This window comes from Pelodiscus sinensis, chromosome 9 (assembly GCF_052426305.1).
Source record: "Pelodiscus sinensis isolate ZL-2025 chromosome 9, ASM5242630v1, whole genome shotgun sequence".
Lineage (NCBI taxonomy): Eukaryota > Metazoa > Chordata > Testudines > Trionychidae > Pelodiscus > Pelodiscus sinensis.
Window position 1 is genome coordinate 27,396,160 of NC_143060.1, and position 26,156 is coordinate 27,422,315.

The 26,156-nt window shown below is 41.6% G+C and overlaps 2 protein-coding genes across 17 annotated transcripts in view; one reads left to right on the top strand and one right to left on the bottom strand.

Annotated features, from left to right (window-relative positions):
* Positions 1-26,156, top strand: part of NEXN (nexilin F-actin binding protein) — a 43,171-nt gene that overhangs the window by 11,169 nt on the left and 5,846 nt on the right. For 5 of the 16 annotated variants that reach the window (XM_089780477.1, XM_006129578.5, XM_006129579.5 and 2 more), the window contains 9 exons: positions 3,705-3,790; positions 5,552-5,743; positions 5,948-6,032; positions 6,117-6,265; positions 8,889-8,930; positions 11,134-11,304; positions 11,385-11,564; positions 15,557-15,745; positions 23,062-23,259. In XM_089780477.1, coding sequence (XP_089636603.1) covers positions 3,705-3,790; positions 5,552-5,743; positions 5,948-6,032; positions 6,117-6,265; positions 8,889-8,930; positions 11,134-11,304; positions 11,385-11,564; positions 15,557-15,745; positions 23,062-23,259 — 1,292 coding nt within the window. Of the gene's footprint in view, positions 1-3,704; positions 3,791-5,551; positions 5,744-5,947; positions 6,033-6,116; positions 6,266-8,888; positions 8,931-11,133; positions 11,305-11,384; positions 11,565-15,556; positions 15,746-23,061; positions 23,260-26,156 lie in introns of those variants that run through there. The other 11 variants (XM_089780474.1, XM_089780475.1, XM_006129583.5 and 8 more) reach the window with 7 other exon arrangements.
* Positions 11,392-26,156, bottom strand: part of FUBP1 (far upstream element binding protein 1) — a 62,141-nt gene continuing 47,376 nt past the window's right edge. The window contains exon 24 of the transcript XR_012905934.2: positions 11,392-15,149. The gene's annotated coding sequence lies outside the window, so the exon portion shown is untranslated. The remainder of the gene's footprint in view (positions 15,150-26,156) is intronic.

Consider the following 26,156-nt stretch of genomic DNA (forward strand, 5'->3'; position numbering starts at 1 on the left):
AGTGAGGGTTTTTTGTGTGTGGCCCCCGACTGATTTTTCTGTGGGTTAGCAGCCACTGACCCAAAAGAGGTTCCCTACCCTTGCACTAACACATCAGAATTTTATATTGGTCTTTTTAAGACAGCAGCATTAGTAGGGCCTTATGGAACATTTAAAAGTTATCCTGAAATCATAACACAACTCATTTAGTGGTTACTAATTTAAGCAAACACTGTCCTTGCTTTAAGAGGAAGCTGCATACCGAATTTGGTGGCCCCTTTTCTTAACTTTTCAGAGGAATTCTTAAACAGATGGATACATAGATACACACGCACATATACACTCTAAAATATATGTAGATTATATTGAAAAGCAAGTGAAGATACATTTTACATGGTCTAAGAAAACAGCTGATGCATAATAAAAAGATTAAAGTGTACTATGCAGTGATTAATATTATGTGGCTTTAATCAAATAAGCTTTATTTCCCAGGTGCTGCCCAGTGTTGCTTCAGGATTTTTTTTCTTGTGAATTCTCCAATTCTGGTTAAAGCCTCAACAACCTATTTGGTCCCAAATCCAAGTTTTGAATCTGTGTTAACACCTTCCTAGAGACAGCTTTAGGCTTTTGCTGGAAAGGTTGTATTATTTGAAAACGCTGGAGATGAGGCCACTGCTACAGAAAATAAATGTGTAGGGAAAGTAGTGCTCAGAAATAGCCAGGCATGAACAAAGGACAGTTGGCATGTGCACACACACACCTTTTACAGAATGTGAGGCTACAATTATAAATTGGAGCCATTAATGGCAAAACACCTGTTGAGATGCTTAACGTGGGCTTGAATAAAACTGAGCAAGGCTTATTGGTTTTTAACCTTTATTCTACCATATGCGTTGACAGTTGGCTCATTTATAAACCACTTGGGTTGACCTCTAGATTAGGAAACGCCACCATTTTTGGTAATGCCTTTTACTGTCATTGCAGTCGCACTATCATTAGCATTATATTGGTTGCCTCTGAGGTTTTTATCTCTGCTTACATTAACTCCTGTGGCTTATCATACTAAGATAGCGTACACAGAAGTCAGGTAAAGCTTTGGTGCTGAAATGCAAACTATGTCTGTTGGCAAAGGGGGAAAAAAACCTACTGTAAAGCCACAATAGAACAAATGTGGTTTTTGTTTTGCTTTTTCTTATGTTGACAAGTACAGTTACTATAGTTAGCAATTACAGATTACAGTAATTTGCCCTTTACGTAAATACAGGCCGTCCCAGAGTTACGCGGATCCGACTTATGTCGGATCCGCAGTTAGGAATGGGGTGTGCTGCCCGTCTCCCTGGTCTGCTGGAGACCAGCAGACCAGGGAGACGGGAAGCAAAGCCTCTGAGGACGCCAGCAGCGGGACAGCCGCGGCGCGTCTGGGCTGTCCGCTGCCCGCGTGCTCCGCGGCTTTGCTCCACGTCTCCCCAGACCAGGGAGACGGGGAGCACGCGGGCAGCGGATAGCCCAGACGCGCTGCGGCTGTCCCGCTGCCGGCGTCCTGAGAGGCTTTGCTCCCCATCTCCCTGGTCTGGGGAGACGTGGAGCAAAGCCGCGGAGCACGTGGGCAGCGGACAGCCCAGACGCGCGCGGCTGTCCCGCTGCTGGCGTCCTCAGAGGCTTTGCTCCACTTTGCTCCCCGTCTCCCTGGTCTGCGGTCTCCAGCAGACCGGGGAGCAAAGCGCAGCAAAGCCGCGGAGCAAGCGGGCAGCGGACAGTCCAGACGCGCCGCGGCTGTCCCGCTGCTGGCGTGCTCCGCGGCTTTGCTCCGCTTTGCTCCCCGTCTTCCTGGTCTGCTGGTCTCCAGCAGGCCAGGGAGACGCGGAGCAAAGCCGCGGAGGACCTGGGCGGTGGGACCGTGGTGCGTCTCGGTCCCCCGCCCGCCTCTCCCTGGTCTGCTGGGGTGGGGGGGGCGGCGCAGCTAGTACGCCCCCGCCCCCCCCAAGCAGTCCAGGCTTTTCTCTGGACTCCTGTGGTAGAGCAGCTGGGGCGCTGCCGGTTGGTCCCGCAGCGCCGCTCTGGGCGCTACTGGACCAACCCGGCAGCACCCCAGCTGCTCTGCCACAGGCGTCCCCAAGTCAGCCGCTGCTGAAACTGACCAGCGCTGACTACAGGAAGCCTGAGGCAGAGTTGCTCTGCCCCAGGTTTCCTGGAATTAGCTGCTGATCAGTTTCAGCAGCAGCTGACTTGGACACCTGGGGTTCTTAAGTTGAATCTGTATGTAAGTCGGAACTGGCGTCCAGATTCAGCCTGTTGAAACTGATCAGAGGCTAATTCCAGGAAGCCCAGGGCAGAGCAACTCTGCCTCGGGCTTCCTGTAGTCAGCCGCTGGTCAGTTTCAGCAGTGGCTGAATCTGGACGCCAGTTCCGACTTACATACAGATTCAACTTAAGAACAAACCTACAGTCCCTATCTTGTACGTAACCTGGGGACTGCCTGTATGCTATATAATGTTAGTCTGATAGTGGGAAATAAATATTTAAAAAAAAAAAACTTAGGGCATTGACTTATCCAGCCCAAATTAAGAAATACTATTCTTCATTACCATACAGATGTTCAGAGCACTCTGTAGAATAAAGGTAACTTATGGATTCTGGTTCACATCCCTGAAACTAATAGTACAGAGGTGAGGGTGATTTGGCACTCTTTCAGTCATGCCATCTCTTCAGATACTGACCACAAGGGTGCTTACTGTAGTATCTGAGCTCCTACCTGTCATTTTCACAACAGCCCCAGAAGATAGGAAAATAATGTTCCCCTTTTACAGATGGGGAATGGAGATACAAACAGAATGAGGCCCTGATCTTCAAAGTTACTTAAGCATCCAATCTTCCATTGAAATCAGTGGTAGCTTAGCACATAGATACCTTCGAAAGATTGAGGCTGAAGGATCAAAGAGCCTGGAAAACTATGCCAGAACAGGGAATTAAACTTGGGTGTCTTGAGTCCCAGGTTAGTGCCCTAACAATTGAACCCACTGGCTGCGTCTAGACTGGCAAGTTTTTCCGCAAAAGCACGTGCTTTTGCGGAAAAGCTTGCCAGCTGTCTACACTGGCCACTTGAATTTCCGCAAGAACACTGACAATCTCATGTAAGATTGTCAGTGTTCTTGCGGAAATGCTATGCTGCTCCCGTTCAGGCAAAAGCCCTCTTGCGCAAATGCTTTTGCGCAGGAGGGCCAGTGTAGACAACGCGGTATTGTTTTGAGCAAAAAAGCCCCGATTGCGAAAATGGCGATCGAGGCTTTCTTGCGCAAAACCGCGTCTGGCACAGACACTTTTCCGCAAAAAGTGCTTTTGCAATCTAGACGCTCTTTTCCACAAATGATTTTAACGGAAAAATTTTTCGTTAAAAGCATTTGCGGAAAATCGTGCCAGTCTAGATGTAGCCATTTAGTGATGGGTATCTGTACAATTATTAATACAAATAGGCTATGACATAAGCTCAATATTGTGATCATTTGTTATGGATTCACCTACATAAAGTAAGTTCAAATACTGAATTGTAGCCACTGCATTTCAATACCATTGCACGCTCAAATATTCAGGCAGGCCAAATTAAATTGTGGTACACCAAGCTTAAATTTCAGCCTTTTTTTTTTATAAAGTCTACTAAGATTGTAGGAATTTCAACTAAAGAGTGAGTCTTCCTAAACTAGTAATAAATCTGCAGCAATTTCTTACAGGTAAAAACAGAAACACATATATCAGAGGGGTCAGGTGCCAGATCACAGAACAACCAACCATGAATGACATTGTACAGAAGACTGAGGTATGTATCAAGTTTAAATACTCAAACTACTGTAGTAACTTACTAGTGATACTGACAAAAGAAAGTATCATGCTTTATTTCTGGCTGGTAAGCAGCAAACAGATAATAGCATTATAAGTTCTAGAAAAAGAATGGAAATGTACCCTGTATCTTAAGGCAACAGTGAAGTCCTTGAAAAGAAGTTTGATTAAGGAAGCTTATTGTAGTTGCTGGAATATTTTATAGGAAAACTAGAATGCATTAAATATTAGATTTTCTGAAAATTGGAAGTGGCTGTCTGAAGTGAGAATCACAAACTAGGAAACAACATTATTGAAGAGAACATAAGAACAGCCATACTGAATCGGACCAATGCTTCATCTATGTCAGTGTCCTGTCTTCCAACAGTGACTGGTGCCAGATGCTTTAGAGGGAGCAAATAGAATGGGGGAATTTATCCATCCTTTGTCATCTAATCCCAGGTTCTAACAGTTGGATTTAGGGATGCAAAGACTATATGGCTGCATCTTTGACCATCTTAGCTAATAACCACTTATTATCTATAGCTAATTCTTTTTTGGAACTTGGTTATAGTTCTGACCTTCACATAACCCAATAGCAATGAATTCTATAGGTTGATGCTGCACTGTATTAAGTATTTCCTTATGCATGTTTTAAGTGTAGACAACCTGCTGCTGATTGATTGGTTCACGTGTTACATGAAAGGGTATATAACACTACCTTATTCACTTCCTCTAGACCATTCATGATGCAAGATAAAGATTAAAATTTTTAATATCTTTAGAAAGTTTTAGTATTAAGTTATTCAGAAGATTGAAGTTTCCTAGCTAGGATATTAAGTTACACTTGTTTTAACTTCTATTGCTGACTTTATGTAGTACTGAAATGGGAAGCATATATAATGTAAAACGTTTTCAGTCAGATTTTCAGCTGATTCAACCATACATTGTTGGCAGTAAAGTGTAAAAGGAGATAAAACTCAAATATTTGTAAAATGTGGGTATAACATTAACTGGAGCCAGCAGAAGAATACAGCTAAGGAAAGTGTTAGCACAGAAAGCATCCATTAAAAATTCTTTAGCCACATATACAATAGTTCTCTGTTAGAACAGGGAGCTTGACTACTTAGCTGTCATGTGCAGCGATTGGGCTGCTGATTCAAACCCAATATTTAAGGGATTAATTACTAACTATGTACCTAAGCTTTTAAATGGAAGAATTTTATTTTTTCACCATGTGAAAAGATTCAACAGTGTAAAACATAACTGTATAAAACATCTGTGTTACATGAGAACCCAAACTCATAAGACTTGTTCTTGAATATACCTGAAATCTAAATCCCAGTCTTGCTTCTAAAGGAAGAATCAAGTATATACTTCTGTTTTCAGTGTGAATGTATATATTCTAAAGCAACAATGTAGAGCTGTGTACATATCTTTTACATTTCATACATTATAAGGACAGATTCTCAAAATTCAGGCATTTAACTACATAGGCCTCCATTAAAATCAGTGGGCTTCATATAGCTAAAGTCCAACAATACTCAGTTTACTCCATGTTTAGTACTGCTTCATTACTTAAGGTGGTAAAGTATAGATAAGATGCTTGGCAGACAGTAGCTAGTGGCACAAAACAATCATGATCATATATGCATTGTATTTTAATAAATCTCGCATTCTGTCTAGTCCAGTCTATCATACAATTTCTCTTCATCTGCTTCAACTTTATTTTCCTTATCTTTACTTCTTTATCTTCACAAAGATTCTGCTTTCTTCATGTAAACCTGTCCAAAAATCCTATGTGCCCAAACTTCACAAGGGTGATGTAAAGGATAAATTTGAAGCTATGCAGAAAGCAAGGGAAGAAAGAAACCAAAGGAGATCTAGAGATGAAAAGCAAAGAAGAAAAGAACAGTATGTTAGAGAGAGAGAATGGAACAGGAGAAAACAGGAGGTTATTTTCTTTGCAAATATTTATCCTTTAAAATATATTCACTTTTCATAAGAATTTTAATGTTTTGGAACTTTTTATTGTAATTCAAATAAAAATAGTTCATCTACTAGATGTTGAAATTGCTTAACACTTTCTATGACAACATTTAAATTATCTTCTAGTGCTTACACAGTTAAATTTTATTTTTTCTTTTTAATCAACTAGATGAAAGAACTGCTTGCTTCTGATGAAGAAGAAGAAGAAACAAAATCTTCTAAAATAGAAAAAGCTTATGTTCCAAAGCTAACAGGTGAGAAATTAAGTTTAAAAGTCCCTGGAAAGCGAGAGTTGAAGATTGGATCAAATTATTGAGTTTTGTATACCACATTCATAGGAACTGTTAAAGGCAAATTTGCAGAAATGGAGAAGCAGAGACAAGAAGAAGAAAGAAAAAGAATGGAAGAGGAGAGAAAGCGCAGAATTGAACAAGATATGATTGAGAAAAGGAAAATTCAGAGAGAACTGGCAAAAAAAGCCCAGCAGGTACATTTATCTTGTTCTGAATACTAAGTACGTATCAAATACAAAATGTTGACAAAGAGTTCAGCAAGAGGATTTGGTCTTAGTTTCTTAAGAGTAAATGAATCGACTATAGTCTAACAGGGAAATTAGTGTGTTGGAGGAGTTTTTGGGAGGCGTGGAGAGTTATTACTCTTTCTAAATATCAACCTGGAGTTATGGCCAAAGCCACGCATTGATAAAAAAAATGAACAGGAAAGAAGGTAGAGAATGAAGCAAACACAGAGTTTGGCACCATATGCTTCGAAGTGATTCATGGCTATGTTGAGCAAATGAATTGTAAAATACTTGTTATTATAGACACACGTTATAAACACTTCTGATTTATGCTCAAGTTTATTACTGAAAATAGACGTTTATAAGCAGCAAAGTTGTAGATAAATTGTACCCTGAAGACAACTTAAAATTTATACTTCAATAGCTATTTTCTTCTTTTGTCAATGTGAGTGTGTGTATTATATATATTTCATTTCTGTTATATAAAGGTATGTCTACACTGCAAAGTTAATTTGAAATAACGGCCGTTATTTCGAATTCACTTTAATAGCGTCTATACATGCAAACTACTATTTCAAAATTAATTTGAAATAGCGGAGCGCTTAATTCGAATTTGGTAAAGCTCATTCTACGAGGAGTAACACCAAATTCGAAATAGCTATTTCGAATTAAGTGCTGTGTAGACACTTAATTAGAAATAGGGGGCCTTCAACCCTTCCCAGGGAGCCCTGGTGGCCACTCTGGGCACAGCCAGGAAAACTTATTCTCCTCTCCCCCAACCCCGGAACCATTAAAGGGGTAGACCCTGGCCATGGTGCCTGAGCCAGCTCCAAGCCTGTCCTCCCACAGCTAGCATTGGCCACCGGGGCCCCTGACCACTGGCAGCTAGCCCTCCACTGCTCCCCAGGAGCAGTCTGCCAGCTCACAGGAGCCTGAGAGGGACTGGAGAAGGCGGTCTCCTTCCTAGTCCAGGGTGGAGATCATGGACCTTATTCAGGTTTGGGGGAGATGCCCCCAACGTCCATGATCTCCGCACTAGATGGAGGAATTCGGCCATCTATGGCAGGATAGCTGCCAGCCTGGCCACCAAAGCCACATGTGAACCCAGGAGCAGGTTTGCATGAAAATCAAGTTGGTCCAGTGAGACCCCCAATCCTGGGCCCTGAGCTTCCCCTCCCCCTGCTTCCCCCTTCCAGCTCCCTCCTCCCAAGTTTCCTCCTCCCCTCTCCCACCTCCTTTTCTCAGTCTCCCCAGAGGTTCATTTCCCCCCCCCCCCCCCAGTTTTGTTCAATAAACCCAGTTTCTGGGCTTCATGTGGCCGAGTGCTGTGGTGTCCCGAGTGCGGGCACTCAGGGCACTCCAAGACAGGACTGCTTTGCTGTCCCTCATCGAGGTAGATAAGCAAGCGGGGAACCCTGAGAACTCCGTTTAAGCACAGAGCTCAGTTAGCCTCAGGCAGCAGCCCCAAACACTAAGTCCTAACCTGATGCCCTGCTGCCACTGGTTCCGGCCAGCCCTAACTTTGGTTCAGTGTCCACTCAGTGTGGACGTGCTATTTCGAAATAGGTTTTGTGTGTAGATGCGTTAATTTGAATTAGCTTAATTCGAATTAACTATTTCGAATTAAGTTAACTTGAATTAACGCTATAGTGTAGACGTACCCTGATTGAGTAACTTCAATTCTTACCTGTGCCTACAAAGCCTATTTTTTTTAGGCCTCTGAATTGGAGTATGTCCCCATCTTCTGTAGTTCTCTTACAGAAGCAATTACCTGTGCAAATAAGAGCCTACAAAAAATAGTTATCTTAACCAAAAATTCTAGCATTTAATCTTTTCCAAGGAAAGATAATTCTCATTAGGGATATGTAGCCAACAAAATTTAGCTATTCACATCCTACTGGGAATAACATTAAGTTGTGAGCATTCTGCTGAAAGCTTAGCCCATAATCTCTTGTTCTAGAGTTTATTTACTTTGAAAGGCAGCAGTATAGTATTTAAATTTGTACTCAGGAAGGAATTTATATTCATTCAAAACAGCAAAAATATATAAAACTAATGTCAAGAGTATAGGAAAGAGAGCTCTCCAAGGCTGAGTCTCAAGGGAAGGGCAAGGTCACTTATACAAAATCAGGTAACAGATTTCCTTTGGCTTCTCTTGCACAGTTATGGAATGTACAAAAACAAATCTTTATCTACTTTGCATTTACAAGTTTTTCACTAAGAAGCTAAGTAAGATTGTTATACTATATCCAGGTTTCAATCCTGTTTCCAGGATTACATAGCTAGTAAAATAAGCCTCCTATCTAGTAAGCCTCAAGAACAGTTCCAACATTAATACTGCTATAGGTAAAAACATGACATACAATGTAGGCATTAACATTTAATGTCAGATTAAACTCATGGTTATCAAAAAGTATTCAGCATGGTATTCCTCTACTATTGCCCCTACCTCCAAGATACATAAACTTAATGCAATATATAGATATATATATATAAAAATCACTGATTCACAAGTTAACTTTCCTTTTTATGTTTGAAAACCAAAGGCAAAGAACAAAAGTAACAATTATGTGAAATTCTCATTTAATAGATTGATGACATAAACAGTACAGGAACTGAATCAGCATCAGAGGTAATTGGATTTTTTTTTTTTTAACAAAAACATTCACCTATTTTTTTATTTTATTTTAATAAGGGGTTGGGTAAATAAATGGTACACTTTATTTTTCACTGAAATTCTGTAGCAAGGCTAAAAAAAAACTTGAGACATTGACTTGGTAGTATATGTTGTAGTTGTCTATGAGGCCAGCTTATTCTAACTTTAAAACAAATTTAAAAGGTGAATGACTTACCAACAATGAAAGTCAGAATAAAAAAAAATAATGAAGGCTTACATTTTCAAAGCCATGTAAAGGATACTGAGGTACATAAGACAGGGGGCCTCTAAATGCACTAGTGGCATTAAAAAAAAATCTAACCTTAAAAGCTCTTTGCCTTTTTAATCTTGAAATTTAAAAAGGATAATGTCAAGAGTTGTTTTAATGTTATAAGACATTCAAGATTTTTTGATGTTTTAAAAGAAAGAATGTTTGACATCTTTTAACAATAGCCTAGTTTACCTTTTTTATCATTTATTGCTTATTATTTATTGATTTGTTTAGTCGGTTTAACACATTGGGCTTACATGATAGTAAAATGTTGTTGTCAGTAAAATGTTGTTGTCTGAGGGATTCCATTATTATAAGAAGGCTAGATACCAGAAACACTGACACTTTAGTGAAAAATGGGAAAGTGATCACAACTGCTGCTACTGAAGTTGTTTTTAAACAAAATCTAAATGTTGGATCTAAATTACTAGACAGTCTTTCTTTAATGGTGATAGCTTAACACATGAACTTGTATTGCATTGGAAAGTCCAAACTGAACCATTTCAATTCCACCTGATAGCAGAAGATTTCATAAACAGAAGATTTCATAAACAAAAGAAGTTAAGTGTTTGAGTTGTCAGTGTTGCTGTAATCAGATAAGTTGTGCTGCATTACAAAGTATGTCCTTAAAAAAATTACTAAGGACTCTGTCCTAAATATCATGGTGACCAAATATGCAAGTAAAGGCAGTGGATCCCAGACTTCTGGGCACGTAAGACTGGAGGAACTGCCAGTTATTTCATATGCTATTTTTTAAACTATGTATTTGTTTCTGGATAAAGTTAGGGATGTTAAATATTGACTAATTGAATGGTCAATGCATTTTGCATTGACTATCTGATTAGTCAGTAGGGTTCCCACGCCCTTGAAGTGTAGCAACAGCCCTAGCAAAAGCGCCACATTGAGCCCGGGTCAGGAGGAGACTCCCTTGCTGACTGTGGGCTCTGTGCAGTGCTGCCACTTTGAAATGCTGTGAAGAGCCTGGTGTCAGACTTCTCACGGTGTTTTAAAGCAGCAGCACTTCACAGAGCCCGGGATCAGTGGGGGAGTCCCCTGCTGATCCTGGGTTCTGTGCGGTGCTGCTACTTGAAATGCCGCAAGGAGCCTGATGCCGGACTCCCCGCAGTGTTTCAAAGCAGCGGCACCACACAGAGCCTGGGATCATCTGAGGAGTTCTCAACTGATCCCGGGCTCCATGTGGCACTGCTGCTTTGAAATGCCCCGAGGAGCCTGGGGACACTCCAGCCGGCCCCGGGCTGCATGCGGCATTTCAAAGTGGCAGCGCAGCGTGGAGCCCGGGGTCCCCCATTCCCTTCCCTGCTCTTGCGGTCTCTTTTTTGATAGAGGCAGCGGGAGGAGGGGGAGCGACTAGTTGACTAACGTGTCAGCTACACAATAAGCATTTGCTTATCCTATAGTTGACTAGTCCTTCACATCCCTAGATAAAGAGTGTGTGTGTGTGTGTGAGTGAGTGAGTGAGTGAGTGAGTGAGTGAGTGAGTGAGTGAGTGAGTGAGTGAGAGAGAACAAATCCCGTATTAGCTTGTTTTCAAATGGAGCATGACAAGCTTAAAACTCAGGTACACGTACAAAATTTCAGCTGCCTTTTTCCCCAATCAGCCATGAACAGTTGTAGATAAGTGTAACTGTCAATGAAGACACTATTCTATGAACACTTGCTATTCCTCTCATTTCAACTTAAAATAGACTTCTCTTGATGCTCTTCTGTTGTCAGCAGAAAACTGGCTCTAAGATGTACAGGAAAATGAGCGTTGCTCTGGTCCCTACTTTTGGTCTCTATATAACTTTATGTTGGCATTTTTGAGAAGCACAAGTAACAATGACAGCTACTATGGAGAGTACTCCAAGGAGTCAATATTTATGGAAACAAATTTATTATTAACAACAGGAAGGTGATGATTCGTTGCTGGTAACAGTAGTGCCTGTCAAACCTAATAAAACATCTGGAAAGATGAAAAATTCTGAAGACACAGGAAGTGATAGAGAAGAAGAAAAGAGAATAAGAGATGAGGAACAAAAAAGATCCCTCAAGGAAGCCAAGTGTCTTTCATTTGTTATGGTAAACAAATCATGAGAAATACTTGGGAAACACAGATTTGATACTTAAAACTGTATTTAACTTTCATTTTTGTTATTTAGGATGAAGATGAAAATGAAGGCAGTGAAACAAATGAACCTCTTTCTCCTGGGAAACTGAAATTAACATTTGAAGAATTGGAAAAACAAAGACAAGAAAATCAAAGGCGGCAAACAGAGGAGGAGGCAAGACATCGTTTGGAAGAGGAAAAACGTGCCTTTGAAGAAGCTAGACAGCAAATGGTAAATACAGTATTCTTTTATAGTTGTGGATGGTTGTTTGTGTAGAATACACACTGCAAAAGATTAAATCATAATGAGGTTTAACAGTTCAAATTGAGGGCTGACAGCATCAGTAGATTCAAAAATACTTTCTGCCCAAGATACTGATTCATTTGAATCTTGGCATAGTCATGTAAACAAAGCACTTGGTATGAATGAAGCTTCCTTTTCTTAAAAGCATGTCGTCATATTCATTCTTACAAAATGAAGCTACATGTTAGAGCACTCCAGTTCTACAGGCCAGTGTTTTAATCTTTTGGAATTGAGCATAAATAGATTTTATTCTATTCTTAAAGTGACTCTAGTTCTTATTTTTCAACTAATATTGATTGAATTTAAACTAATCCAGATGACTGCACCACAGTTGTGGTTATCAGTATTATTCTACTAGTTTTCAATCACATACCTTTCCCAGTTGGTTAAATAATGTTTAGCTATCTAAGTTTTGTCTAACTTCAATGGTAATTTGAGCACTGCAATAGCCAGTATTTTCACACATGATAGCACTTCAAGGCAATGGTTTGGAGTTATTTCTTATTCACCTTTTGTTTATCTACCATGTTTATATTCATCACTAATATGTCTCTGGAGTACAAGAGAAAGTAGATGGGGAAGGTTAGGTCACTGTTCTTGTTAGGGGCTTTAAACATAATACACAGGTTAAGAAGAGTCCATATAAATCTGGGTATAGACCTGAGATTACCCACAAATACAAAGTTTGTTTTAAAAGTCAATGATACATATAGCACATATTTCACTCTAGCTTAAGCCTGGAGGAAATTTAGCCTAACGTGTTTTCAAACCTAGAGAAAACAAATCCTTTCCTCTCCCCACAGGTCCCAGCAATAGCTCTCTAATAGGGATGTCACAATTAAGTGTGGGCTTATCAGTTACTCCTGTCAACTACAGGCATTCAGATTGAGGCCTGACACCATTAGTAGTTTCAAACTACTTTAAGCCAGCTTCCCACAAGCACTTGATCCACCTGCTGCCTCTGATAGGCAGCAGCTTAGGGTGAGGAGAATAGACAGGAGCCAATATATGCGGGGAGCCAGCTCTGTGGGACCCGCCTACCCCCCTTGCTGCCTCCTACAGCAGCAGGGGGCAAGAAGGAGGACAGCAAGCTCCCCCCTGCACCAGCTCGATGGTGACGCCTTCCCCCTTTCTCCCCGTGCTGCTGCCTCTGCTAGAGACAGCAGCATGGAGCAGGGGAAGTTGTTGCAAATCAGCCTCTGTCTGCAGTAGCCCAGCCTTGTCACGGATGGAGACTGCTCCGTGGCAGCAGCCCGTGTCTGCCAGGGTCTGAGCTCCCTGCAGAGCAGCCTCCCCCATGCTATCACCCTGTTCTGCTGCCTCTGATACGGACAGCACATGGCATACCAGCTTTCAAATTCCTGCATTTCAAAGCGTAAGTGTCTCCATGGAGCCTGGGGTCAGCGGGGACTCAGAGTCCCCCGCTGACCCTGGCTCCAGGCAGGGCTGCTGCTTTGAAACACCATGCAGAGCTGGGGTCACCTAAGGAGTCCCCAGCTGATCCCAAGCTCTGTGGAAATGCCGCGCACAATGTCAGCTGGGGACTCCCCGGTTGATCTCAGGGTTCATGCGGCACCGCCCCTTTGAAACACCGCCATGGCATTCCAAAGCGGTAGGACTGCACAGAGCCCAGGGTAAGGTTCCATGCAGTGTTGCCGCTTTGAAGTACCTACTCTTCCTCCCCTTCCCCTCCCCCCGCTTTGCTGCCTTTATTTGATATTGGCAGCAAGGAGGGGGAGGAGAAATCAACTAGTCCTTAACATCCTTAATTCAGATGTCCGTTTTTCTCCAACATACAGGGTGCACACTGATATTTGCACTATAGAATCACAGAATATAAAACTGGCAGGGACCTCGAGAGATCTTCAAGTCCAGTCCCCTGCCCTCACAGCAGGACCAAGCACTGTCTAGATCAGGGTTGGGGAATAATTTTTGACAGGAGGCCACTCCAAGCATTTAGAAAGTGGTCCAGGGCTGCACTCTTCCGTGATATTAATGGAGGACGTGTGGGGTCTGAGATAGAGGTTAGATGCAGAAGGGAGGTTGGTTGAAGGAGGCAGTTGTGACCTTGGATACTGAACAAGGTGCATGGCATTGGATTGTGACCCAGGGCAGGAAATTGGAGAGGATGCAGGGGTTTGGGTTGTGAGCCAGGGCAGGAGGCGACTGATCTGGGGGGGGAGGGGAAGCAGGAGGGAAGCAAAGGATTTGGGTATGTGGAGTAGGGGGGGGAAGAGGGTTGGGAAAGGCAAGGGCTGGGGTGCCAGAGGCAGGGTCTGGCTAGGAGACTTATCAGTCAGCAGCGTGTTCCTGAATTAGCCTCCCTGCCTGCCTCATCCCTGCAAACGCTGCAGCCATGTGCTCTGTGAATAACTTCAAGCCCCTTGTGGTTAGTGGCTGCCTGTTATTTAAACAGGCAGCTTCCATTGGCCAGTTTCTGTCCATAACCTGGCCAATGGGATTGTGCTGGGAACGAGAGCAGCTCCTAAAGCTTTCCCCCCCTCCCTGTTGGGTTTTTAAACTGAAACTGCCCCACAGTTTTGTTTCTGAGCTGTGTTTGGTGGGTGAGGCAAGCGGGGAGCCTTCCTGGAGCTCTCCCCAGCGTCCGTGGGCCAAATGTGGTGGCTTGGAGGGCCTGATCTGGCCTGCCGGTCATATTTTGCACAGGGCTGGTCTAGATCATCCCTGTTAGATGTCTATCCAACCTACTCTTAAATATCTCCAGCGATGGGAGATTCTACCACCTCCGTAGACCAGTTTTATGAATGGAATTATTTCGATGCACCATGCAAAATATTATTTCTGAGAATTGAATAAACTACACACGTTTGATAGCTACAGACATTTTAATTATACTAAACTGTTCCTGGGCAGACTGTAACCATATTGCTCTTGAAGTAGTATTCTTATAGCAACATATTGTAAAGATTCTGATTCTGCACAAAATTATGGAAACAGAGACAGCTGAGAAAATTGGAGACACTGAAAATTTCCAAAACCAAATAGTTGGAACCCAGCATCACAAAGCCTCCAAACTTGTGAGTGTGTTATGGGATCAAAACACCATACCTGTGCTTGAAACCAAATCTCTGTTTTCCAGATGGTTATCCTGTTCTCCTACTAGTAAACCTGAGCACAACAGCTATCCACCATTATAAATTTTGCAGTTTCGGAAGGGAATAATTCAATAATTTCCCTCTATTTTTTCCTCTTTCAATGGATATTCAGTAATTTAAATCATTCTGAAAAGCTCATATCCTATAATTTTCTTACCTCTGAGCAAGAGCTCAGTGCCATGATGCTTAGAGTGTGATGCACATAAAGCAGCGGTACCTTCATAACTCATGGACGCATTTTCTCTTTAGACATACCAGCAGTTGAAGGAGTGTTCATTGTTAGCTGCTTCCTTTCATTCTTAATTGCAGTTGGCAAATCCCAGTCTTCTCCTTGTAGATGGGCAACAGGGAAGATGTTGACACATCTCGTTTGCATTCTTCACTGATGTTTTGTTTTCTGGAGGAGGAACAGAACCATTGTCAATTTGTGTCAAAAATAAAATGCTAATATATTGTAGTAGTCTATTTATAAAACCTCAGTTGGCTACTATCATCATTTTTAGCAAATCAGCATTGAGGGAATGCACTTCATGTAAATAAAGAGACTACAGACCAGTGCATTTACATAATACTTCTGCTACCTAAGAAAGGTCTATTAATTTCCCTTATCTGAAAATGAAGCTAACAACATAACTGAAAATTCAGAGGGAGAACTTAAAGTTATTCAGATTGTGCCTGAGTAGCTAAATACTTAAAGTATTCAGTATATGGGCTTTGAGACGCTGTCTTGTTTTTATATTTCCTAGAGGGATCTTTTCTTTCTTCCCACTGACCCAAACAGAGTAAACACTTTTTTTTCTAAAGGCAAACAAAGAGGAAGAAGATAGAGACAATGAAAATTCTATTAAAGAATTCCGTCCTGGTAAACTTAGACTCAGTTTTGAGGAATTAGAAAGACAAAGGAAAGAGGGAGAAAAGAGGAAAGCAGAAGAAGAAGCCAGAAGACGCATAGAAGAGGAGAAAAGGGCATTTGCTGAAGCAAGGAAAAGTATGGTAAGACACTGCTTAACATTTGAGTGATTTTTTTTTTCATACCTGAATTCTGCCAGCAGAATGCACTTCTGAAAGTGGTATTAGAGCACATCTGCCTATTCATTAGCATACATTTGAGCTGCTTCATTAACCCAACTAATTATTTGAGAATGAGCCATCTGGTTAGTTAAATTTAAGTTAGTAAAATAAATATACAAACAGAGCTGCCCCAGGAAACATTCCTTATAATTGAAAATTACCCACGAGTTACTGCTTGTCAACAGTATTACACTATTTGAAACTCAATAGAAAATCAAAGAATCATTATAATGAAAAAAATGCTTTCCTTTCCTGGGGAATTTCTGTATCCCTCTAGCTCTCCTACATCCTCAGTTCATACTGCCATCTTCAAGACCACAGACCAGTCATGATCCAACTGGCTGAAAACAAATATGTTCACTTGAAATCCACCTACAATGACCCTCTAAGGCCTTGTCTACATTGACATTTTGTCCCCAAAAACTGCCTTTCAGTGACAAAACAATGCAAGCATTTACACTGCAATGATACTTTTGTTAGGAAAAAACACTCAATTTTGGTCACAAAAATCTTCTAGCCCCAAGAGACTTTTTTTCTTTCCCTTGCCTTTATTGTCTACAAAGCCAGCATGGACTGCTATTTGTTTTGTGATCGCTGTGCTCAGTGTTTTATGACCTCTGCTGCCCAGCAGACACAAAACAGTTGCTACTGGACCACTGTGGGGAACAAGATACTGGAAGAGACGTAATAATGGCCTAGAAATTTCATGTTCTCAAATACAACCTTAATGAGAGAAACCTTTGTCAGACACAAACAATGCAAACCGTTTAAAAAAAACAAAAACAAAGCAACACCCCAGTGAATTAAGCCATGCAAATAAGCAACAACAGCTTTGGCAAGAACCGTGTTTTGTTAGCAGTAATAGTAGTAACACTTTCCCTAGCATAAATAGGAATAAAAACTGCCATAGACCAGAGCCCTACATTATCATAAGCAACCCGGAAGAACTATTAGGAAAATCTTAGTTTAGAAAATGAAGTACTGCTGCTTTAGCTTAGGGATGTTAAATATCGACTAATTGAATAGTCAATGCATTTTGTTTTGACTCCTTGATTAGTTGATAGGGCGCCTCTACCTTTAGGGCTGTTGCTACACTTCAAAGGCAAAAGTGCCGCATGGAGCCCAGTTCAGCTGGAGACTTGCCCGCTTACTCTGGGTTGCGTGCAGCGCTGCTGCTTTGAAACACCACAGGGAGCCTGGTGTCAGGCTCCTTGCGGCATTTCAAAGCAGCAGCACCGCACGGAGCCCAGGGTCAGCAGGGGAGTCCCCAGCTGATCCCGGGCTCCACATGGCCCTGCCTCTTTGGAATGCTGTGAGGCGCCTAATGCCGGGCTGCATGTGGCGTTTCAAAGTGGCAGCGCCTCACGGAGCCTGGGGTCTGGCCCCAGGCTCCAAGTGGTGCTGCCACTTTGAAGAACCCCCCTTCTTTCCTCCCCTTGCTGCCTCTTTATGATAGAGGCAGCGGGAAGGGGAAGGGGGAAGCTACTTGTTGACTAGTTCCTCACATCCCTACTTCGGCAGTAGTGAAGACAGGACTTGTAATTTGTCCACAACTCCAAGAGACAAATGAAAAGTTTAACCCTGTAGATACAACGGTTGTAATACGAATAAGACTACAATCCTATCATGATTTTTAAGACAAGACAGGCAAAGTTGAAAAGGGTGGCTGCAGCCACGGCTTTGTAAAATTTCTTCTTTAATGGAATACAAGCTAGAATAGAGTGTTACACTTTTGCAAATAGACAGTGTCCACCTTCACTTTCTGCTCTTACTAACTCTAGCAGTAGCAATTGGGTCCTCAAAACTTCCTTCTTGTGGGGCAAGCGTCACTATTACAGTAATATCAATACAACATATTTTGCATTGGGAGGAAGGAACTGAAAAATGCTGTCTCCCTCTCATCCCCTTCGCCCAACATTTTTGATAGTTTAAAATTATCTATTTTTTTTCAGTATGAATCTGAACAATGACAACAGAAACCCTCATCAATATGAAAATAAGTTTTATTCCTCAAGGTATAACAAATGACATGACTGCAAAGTGACAACCAAAAACATTTAAGATGTTAAGGATCCTAAATTAAAAGAATACATAGAAAGTCAACATTCCTAAAATGAATCTCACAAGGGTTTGAAAAGGTTATTTCCTCTCAATCTTACAATCTTGAATTCAACATTCCTAAGGAGAAGACATTAAAAAAAAATCTAAAAGAGCAATGCAGGAAGGACTTGGATTACTTACAGTATTTGTACTAAAATTTAGGCCTTGATAGGGCTAAATTTTCCCAGTAGGTTTAATTTTAAATTTTTAGTATGATCTTAAAAACTTTGTTGTTGCTGAACTAAAGTGTTTTTAAAAACGTCCAAAGTATTTATAGATTAGGGCTAGAAAAACATACCACTGTCTCTGCTTTCTTTCAAAAGCCCTCCCTCTTCCACAGGTTCTCCTGCTAATCTTGTTTCACATTCCTCTTTAACAACTTTTGTCACCATCAAGTTAGCCACCTTCAGTTTGGAACATTCAAGATGATTTTTATCACTTCCTTTCAATTAAATTAGACTAGTAGAGGGGTGCTCTAGTCCAGTGGTCTCCAACCTTTTTACACCCAAGATCACTTTTTATATGTCAGAACAAGCCAAGATCTATTCCCCATCCTTCCCCCAAGACTCCACCCCTTCCTTGAAGCCCTGCCCTCTCTGTTCTCGTCCTTTCCATCACTTCCTATCCCCAGCCCTTATACACTCTCAGGGTACAACTACACTACCACTTTTTTCCTGATTCTTCTGTAGGAAGAGATTTTTCCAATATTTGGCCTGTCTAGACCGGACCAAATGTCAGAAAAATCCCTTCTTCCGGACGCCCACTATTCCTTGTGGAACGAGGAATACTGGGACCAAAAGAGCATGTTTGGTCTTCCGCTAAAAAAAAAAAAGAGCAGAAGAACGCATCCCTGGACGCAGATCAGTTTTTCCAGGAGACCTCTGTAATCCTGGAAAAACTTCTTCAGTCTAGCCATACCCTCATTGGGTTGAGACAGAATGTGTGGGCTCTGGGGGGAATGAGGGATTTGGGTGTGGGAAGGGGTGAGAGGTGCAAGCTCTGGGAAGACATTTGAATGCAGGAGGAAGTGGAGAAGGGGATGCTGGTTCGAGGAGGGAGCTCCAGGCTGGGGAGTGTTGGGGTCAGGTGGAGGGTTGGGGTACTGAGCAAGCCACAGGCTTGTGGATGAGAAGGTGAAGGAATTTGGGCTGGGGTATGAGGGGCTCAGGACAGGGAGGTGGGGAGTATGATGGCCTCAGGACACAGATTTTTGTTGTGTGGATGGTGCAGAAGTGTTTTGGCAGAAGACTGAGGATGTAGGGGTGCAGGAGTTTGGGGATGTGAGAGGCTCAGGACAAGGGATTCCAGTGTATGATAGGCTCAGGTCTGGGGGAAGTGCAGGAGTGTTATGATGCTGCGGCCAGATGGGGGCTTGGCGGCCAGGCTTCATTTTTAAATAAAATATGTCAAACACAAAAAGTATCAGCATTGTCTTTATTTACAAGAAGGGCAGGGAACCTGTTTTGAGTCAGGGGTCACTGACCCACAGAAAAGTCAGTTGGGTCCACACAAGTGAGATGCAAAAAAATAAACTCCTCCAAACCCCCCCCCCCCGTGGCCCCAACTGTGCTGGTGGGAGCAGGGGACATGGTAATGGGGAAGGGTGGTCCCCTACAGAGGAGGGAACCCTCAGCACATGTCTCCTCTGGGACCTCCTAGCCCCTCTCCCCTGCGCAGCAAGTCCCTGGCACGCCACAAACCTGGGCTGTGGTACCGCGCTGGCTGTTTGGGGGAGGGGGAGCAGTCAGTGCACTGAAACTCCGGAAGTGGCACGCAGCTGCCGGACTTCCTTTCACCCTGCAGGAAGCCAGCACTACCTCCATTGTTGCTGGAGGTAGGTAATGGGGCTTCTTTGGGGTGAGGGAAAAGGGGGGCCCCCCGAACGCCTCGCGATCGACTGGTTGAGCCCTCCCGATTGACCAATAGATTGCGATCAACAGGTTGGTGACCACAGCTCCACAAATTATTTTCATGGGGCTTTCACCAGGGATATAGCTGGCCTGTTGTCTTTTCATGGGTTTTGCTTATTTGCAGTCCATTGACTGATCTTTAACAGCTTCTGTTCAATTAGCTTCCCGAAGTGTTTCTGAATCGAACATATGAACTAATGTATCAACAGCAAAAAGCTCCCACATGTCTTCTATGGTTTAGATACAGTTACCTTTTTCAACCCTAAGTGAATGGATTGTTGGTTGGTTGGTCTTTACCTCCATCTTGTGCTGATGTAACTCATCTTAACTGACATAAGCTTACCCTATTAAAGAGAATTCAAGAGCTGGGAGCGGGAGAAGCCAACAGCAGATAGTGAAAGGGCAAGAAAAGTCCTGAAAGGGTTGAGATAAAATGAGGATTAGGGACAAAGTACTGCAACAAGAGAAAATAACAAAAGGAAGTTTAAAACAAACAAAAGAAGTTTTTCTTCAAATAGCACAGTCAGCCTATGAAACTCCTTGCCAGAGGACTGAAGACTAGGACTTTAACAGAGTACAAAAAGAATTAGATAAATTCATGAAGGTTAGGTCCATCAATGGCTATTAGCCATGATGGGTAGGAATGGTGTCCCTAGCCTCTGTTTGTCAGAGGCTGGAAATGCATGACAGGAGAGGGATCATGTGATGATCACATGCTCTATTCACTCCCTCTGGGGCATCTGGCATTGGCCACTATCAGAAGACAGGATATTGGACTAGATGAACCTTTGATCTGACCCAGTATGGCCATTCTTATATTCTTAAAATGTATTAGTTTTGTAGCAGGTCAAAGGAACAGATTCTACGGTAAGAAGAATAATCTGAATACAGGCATTGCTTGAAAGAAGACTTAACAAAATAAGCAACAAATGCACAAACCCACTTTTTAGTTTATGGTGAAGCTGAAAGGTTTGTTTTATAATTTTTTTGTTTTGTTTGTGCTTGCTTTAAACTTGTTGGTTTTGGGGAAGCTGAGTCTAAAACATTGTTTGAGCTTACACACATAAAGGGAGGAAGGAAATTGGAATCTTCACACAACCTTATCAACATAACTTTGCTCCTTACCTGGGAGCATATAGTGTTCAGAACTACACAAGTGCTCAGCTTTCTCTCTCTGGATGTCAGCTCTAATCCCACTAATTCGCTATTCACCAGTCTTCCATGACAGACAAAATTTGAATTTCTAGTGCCAGAATATCAAGCAAACTTTCTTTTTGGTCAGAAACTGTAACCTTTTATGCCACCCAGAAAAGCTTTTAAAAGGCCATAAGGTAATTTTTCCCTTTGCATGTCACTAAGGCTGTGTTTACATTGGCACGATCTTGCGCAAAAGTGGGCACTTGTGCCAAAACTTGCTGCCTGTCTACACTGGCCGCGAGTTCTTGCGCAAGAACACTGACGTTTTAAAGTATGAAATCAGTGCTTCTTGTGCAAGAACTATGATCCTCCTGCTCAGGAATAAGCCCTCTTGCACAAGAAAGCCCTATGGTTAAAATGGCCATCAGAGCTTTCTTGCGCAAGAAAGCGTCTACACTGGCATGAATGCTCTTGCGTAAAAGCACATCTCTTGCGCAAATGTACGTGCCAGTGTAGATGCTCTCTTCTGGAAGAGTTTTTGAACAAGAACTTTTCCACAAAAGAGTTCTTGCACAAAATCATGCCAATGTAGACGTAGCCTAAGAGCTTTGAAAGGAGCAAGAGGGGAAAGGAAAAAAGAAAGAGATGCTGAAGAAGTGAATTACTAAAGGCCACTTGCACTGTTGAAGTTACATGGGACAAGCTACCATAAGTGTCTGACCAGCTTCATGAAGTTATATCTAAGTTGTGTCATTTCAAAACAGCTTAAGGAGCTGAACTGTTTTATTAATTATTGCTTCAGATTTCTGAAATGTTAACTTTAGTTACCCAGATCACAAAATAGGGTCCCTCTCAAATTAAACACCAAAAAAACAAGCCAAGGACTGTCCTCAAAACTCTAAAGAAGGATGCCTGTGGGAAACTTAGCTGCATACCTGTAAAATTAGAGTGTCAGAAGGAATATTTAAGAACAGAAGAATAGCCATACTAGGTCAACCCAAAGGTCAGTCTAGCCCAGTATTCTGTCTTCTGATAGAGGCCAATGGCAGGTGCCCCAGAGGGAATGAATAGAAAGGTAATCATCAAATAATCTATTCCCTATCATCACCCATTCCCAACTTCTGGTCGTGCATAAAAGCATACATAAAATGTGAAAAGCACTAGATTTAAAGCTTTATTTCAGTTGGTGTGCAAAAGCCCACAAAACATGTTCTTCATAATTTGTATATTGTGTACATGCTAGTATGCTAATATAAATGAAAGAAAACTGAATACAAATACACAAACTGCATAGAAATGAAAAATAAAATCAGCTGAAGAATTTAACTTTAAATCACCTTCAGAGTTCTATAAAAATTATGCATGATTTATTCACCCTGTTTTAACAACTGGGAAAATGAAGTAGATGTTAAGCAATTTGCCTGATCAGTTAGAACTGAAGCTTTCCTGGCTGCCACTCCTTTGCGCAGATAGAATTTCTTGTTCACCCCGTATTGTTGAACCATTATTTTTTAGGGGAAAAAAACCCATTGTTTTATAGCTTATGATAAATTGTTTTGCCTCTAAATGCTGATCATTTTACTGCTATGTTAAATAGGGATGTAAAATCCCAGTTTAATCAGTTAAACCTTAAGTTTAACCAGTTAAGCGGGATCTCAGAGAGGACCGCTCCAGCTCAGCTGTCCCCACCCTGCATGCCTGGCAGCAGGAGCTAATAGCCTCTTGTATTTGTGTTGGGGGGACTTTTGCTCCCATTCCCCCCACCCCCCAACACACAAGTGCATGGGGTAGCCAACTCCTAACCTCATGGTGAACTGTGGGTCAGGGGCTGCTCCCAGTTACCTGTTCACATCCCTATTGTTAAACTGATCAAAATTAAGTGGGAATGAGAGCACATGGATTCATTTGATTTCTGCATTAATATTGTCTAGTCTTGTACATTAAAGCCTCTTCTATCTTATTTCATTGTGATGTAGCTAAAGGTCCAATTATCACATCCCCAAATTTTGTATTCTAAACACACTCAATTCTAAGTTTAGCACAAGTACACAAAATGTATCAAAACTGGCAACAGATAATTATTTTCAATAGGTACTGGATGATGAGACCCCAGAGATGTTTAAAACAGTTTCTCAAGAATCTCTTACACCAGGTAAATTGGAAATTAATTTTGAGGAGTTACTGAGACAAAAAATGGAAGAAGAAAAGAGACGCACAGAAGAACAGCGCAGGCAAAAACTGGAAATGGAGAAGCAAGAATTTGAGCAGCTCAGACAAGAAATGGGAGAGGTTTGTATTCTCAAAATAATCTGAATGCATTACTTCCCTAATAGCCAATAATAAATCGATTACTTCAGTTTACTACTTAAAATCCTAAAATTTAAGTATTTTAGGTATTGAGAATAGGAAATGCAAACTGCAAGTGATAAAGCTAGAAGGCAAATGAAAATTCACAATGTTTTAAAAATCTCAACTACAAAACTAATCAAATTATTTTTGAATGCTTGTGTAGAGCAATAATTGGGGCTGGAAATACTGTCAAAACCTTCAAAAGTTTGAAAAAAGGAATATGAAGCTAATGCCTGGCAGATTCAAAGTGAGTAATAAGAGCTTCAGGATTTGAGATTTCTGATTTGGTTTGGGACTCCATCTTAGAACATTCTAACTAGTTTATCAATGCTGCAATGAGCGCGAAGAGGTATCTTGAAAAAAAAATGTAAAGAGGACAATGATTTAGTTCCAGTCCAAAACTGTCATTGCTTATGTATTTTCCGCTTAAAATATTCATCTAGGCTATGTCTACACTGGCAGTTTCTTGCACAAGAACTCTTTTGCAGAAGAGTTCTTATGCAACAACTCTTCCACGAGAGAGCATCTATACTGGCATGTGCTTTTGCACAAGAGATGTGCTTTTACACAAGAGCATCCATGGCAGTGTCGACGCTCTCTTCTGCAAGAAAGTTCTGCTGGCTATTTTAACCATTAGGGGCTTCTTGTGTAAGAAATTCATGCTGCCTGTCTACCCTGGCCTCTTCTGGAAGAGCTCTTGCACAAGAGGGCTTCTTCCAGAGAGGAAGCGTCAGTTCTCACGCAAGAAGCCCTGATTTTCTACAGTACAACGTCAGTTTACTTGCGCAAGAACATACGACCAGTGTAGACAGATGGTATGTTGACAGACAGTATTGTTTTTGCACAAGAGTGGTCGTTTTCATGCAACAACGTGCCAGTGTAGACATAGCCCTAGTGTTTTTAAAAGTAAAATATTCACAATTTGCCTTCTGCTATTAAGTTCTGTGCAGTTTAACTACATATAGCCTAACAGCAGTTTTCAAACTACACGTCATGACTCAGTACTGGTTGTGGAACGTCAGGCACTGGGTCTCACTGCTGTAGGGTAATCAACGGCAGTGTAAAGGAAGGTTTCCTACCAATCCTGGCACTGCAGACTGTGCTGTGCCCCAGAAGTGGCCAAGAGCAGGCCAGATTCTTAGGTGAGAGCAGGAAATGGTGGGGGAAGGAAGAAGAGTGCCCTGGACTTTGTGCCCTACTCCTGCCCTGTGCACTAACTCCATACTCCTATTGGCTAGAACCTGCTCCAGGCTGCTTCTGAGGTACAGTATCGTGTGTGTGGTGCGAGGAAAGACAAGAAGCTTGCTTTAGCACTCCTACTGTACCGCTGACCAGGAACTGCTTAAGCTAAACCCCCCTCCTGCCCCAGCCCAAAGCTGAAGCTACTATCCTCACCCCCACTTCAGAGCCCATACTTTAGTCAAATTAATGTTGTATTGTGGGCATCAACAATTTTCTTAAACTGGGTCATAAGAAAAAAATGTTTGAAAACCATTTGTGTAACATACCTGCACTGTGTATGATTCTCCAATATTTAAAGAATTACTTAATTTTCTCTTTCAAAAAAGCAGCTTTTTATTTTTGAAGAATAGGCTTTATTATGATATAATGTATTATTGTCAGTATGATCCTGTTAATAAATTGGACTCTTGGGCAGCATGATATAGGAAGTCTTACTCAAAAGTTAAAAGGCCTCTAATTACCATGGGTAACAACTTTTAGTAACACTTCATTGGCCTGTGTGAAATAAGTTGGAGGTCTCACATTCCTGGTAAGCAGCAATCTACACCAAAAATACCAGATGTCAGATTCACCAGAAACACAGATGTAGAGACTGACCTATGCTTTTGCACTTAAGAGTGAAGTACACTGGGTGAGTAGCATGAAGCATCTTACACTACCACTGCTGTTTTATGACAGAAGGCTTTGCCTCCACAAAGATCTTGTGCTTATGCAGTGCCATATCAATAAAGCACCCCTCACATGAAATGACTTTAAAGGACAGTAACTTGGAAGGACTGCATGAAGGTGTAAGAGCCTTTCAAAATAATAGAATTGGTGATGAAGAATGATTGTTGCTTCATCATGTTAACTCACATGATACCGAAATTAATCAGTTATTCCACTATTAACAGAATACCAATTGACATTTAAATGCTTTCCTACATTTTCAAATATGTTGATTTTAGTTACAATACAGAATACTAAGTGTATGCTGCTCATGTTATATTTATTACAAATACTTGCACTGTAAAAATAGTATCAATTGCTCATACAAATATGTAATGCAATCTCTTTATTATGATAGTACAATTTACAATGTAGATTGTTACATAATTGCATTCAGAAACAAAACAATGTAAAACTTTATAGAGCCTGTAAAAGTCCCCTCAGACCTACTTCTTGTTCAGCTGATCACCAAGAAAAACTAATGTGTAAATTAGCAGGAGATAACACTGCCTGCTTCTTGTTTACAATATCACCCAAAAGTGAGGCGTTCACATGGCATGTTTGCAACTAGCATTGCAAAGTATTTGTGTGCCAGGTATTCTGACCAATTGTATGCCCCTTCAAGGTTGGACCACCATTCCAGAGGAATGAAAATACACAAATTATATTTGTGACTGAACTCCTTGAGGGGAGAATTGTACGTCTCTTGAAGTGTTTTACCTTACATTTTTGCCATATTTCATGTTATAGCAGTCTTGGATTATGATCCAGCACGTTTTTGTTTTAAAAACACATTCACTACAGATTTCACAAAATGCAACTGTCAAGGCTGTTCCTGTGATTTCTAAAGATAGTAAGACACTCAACCCAAGGATTATGAATCCAAA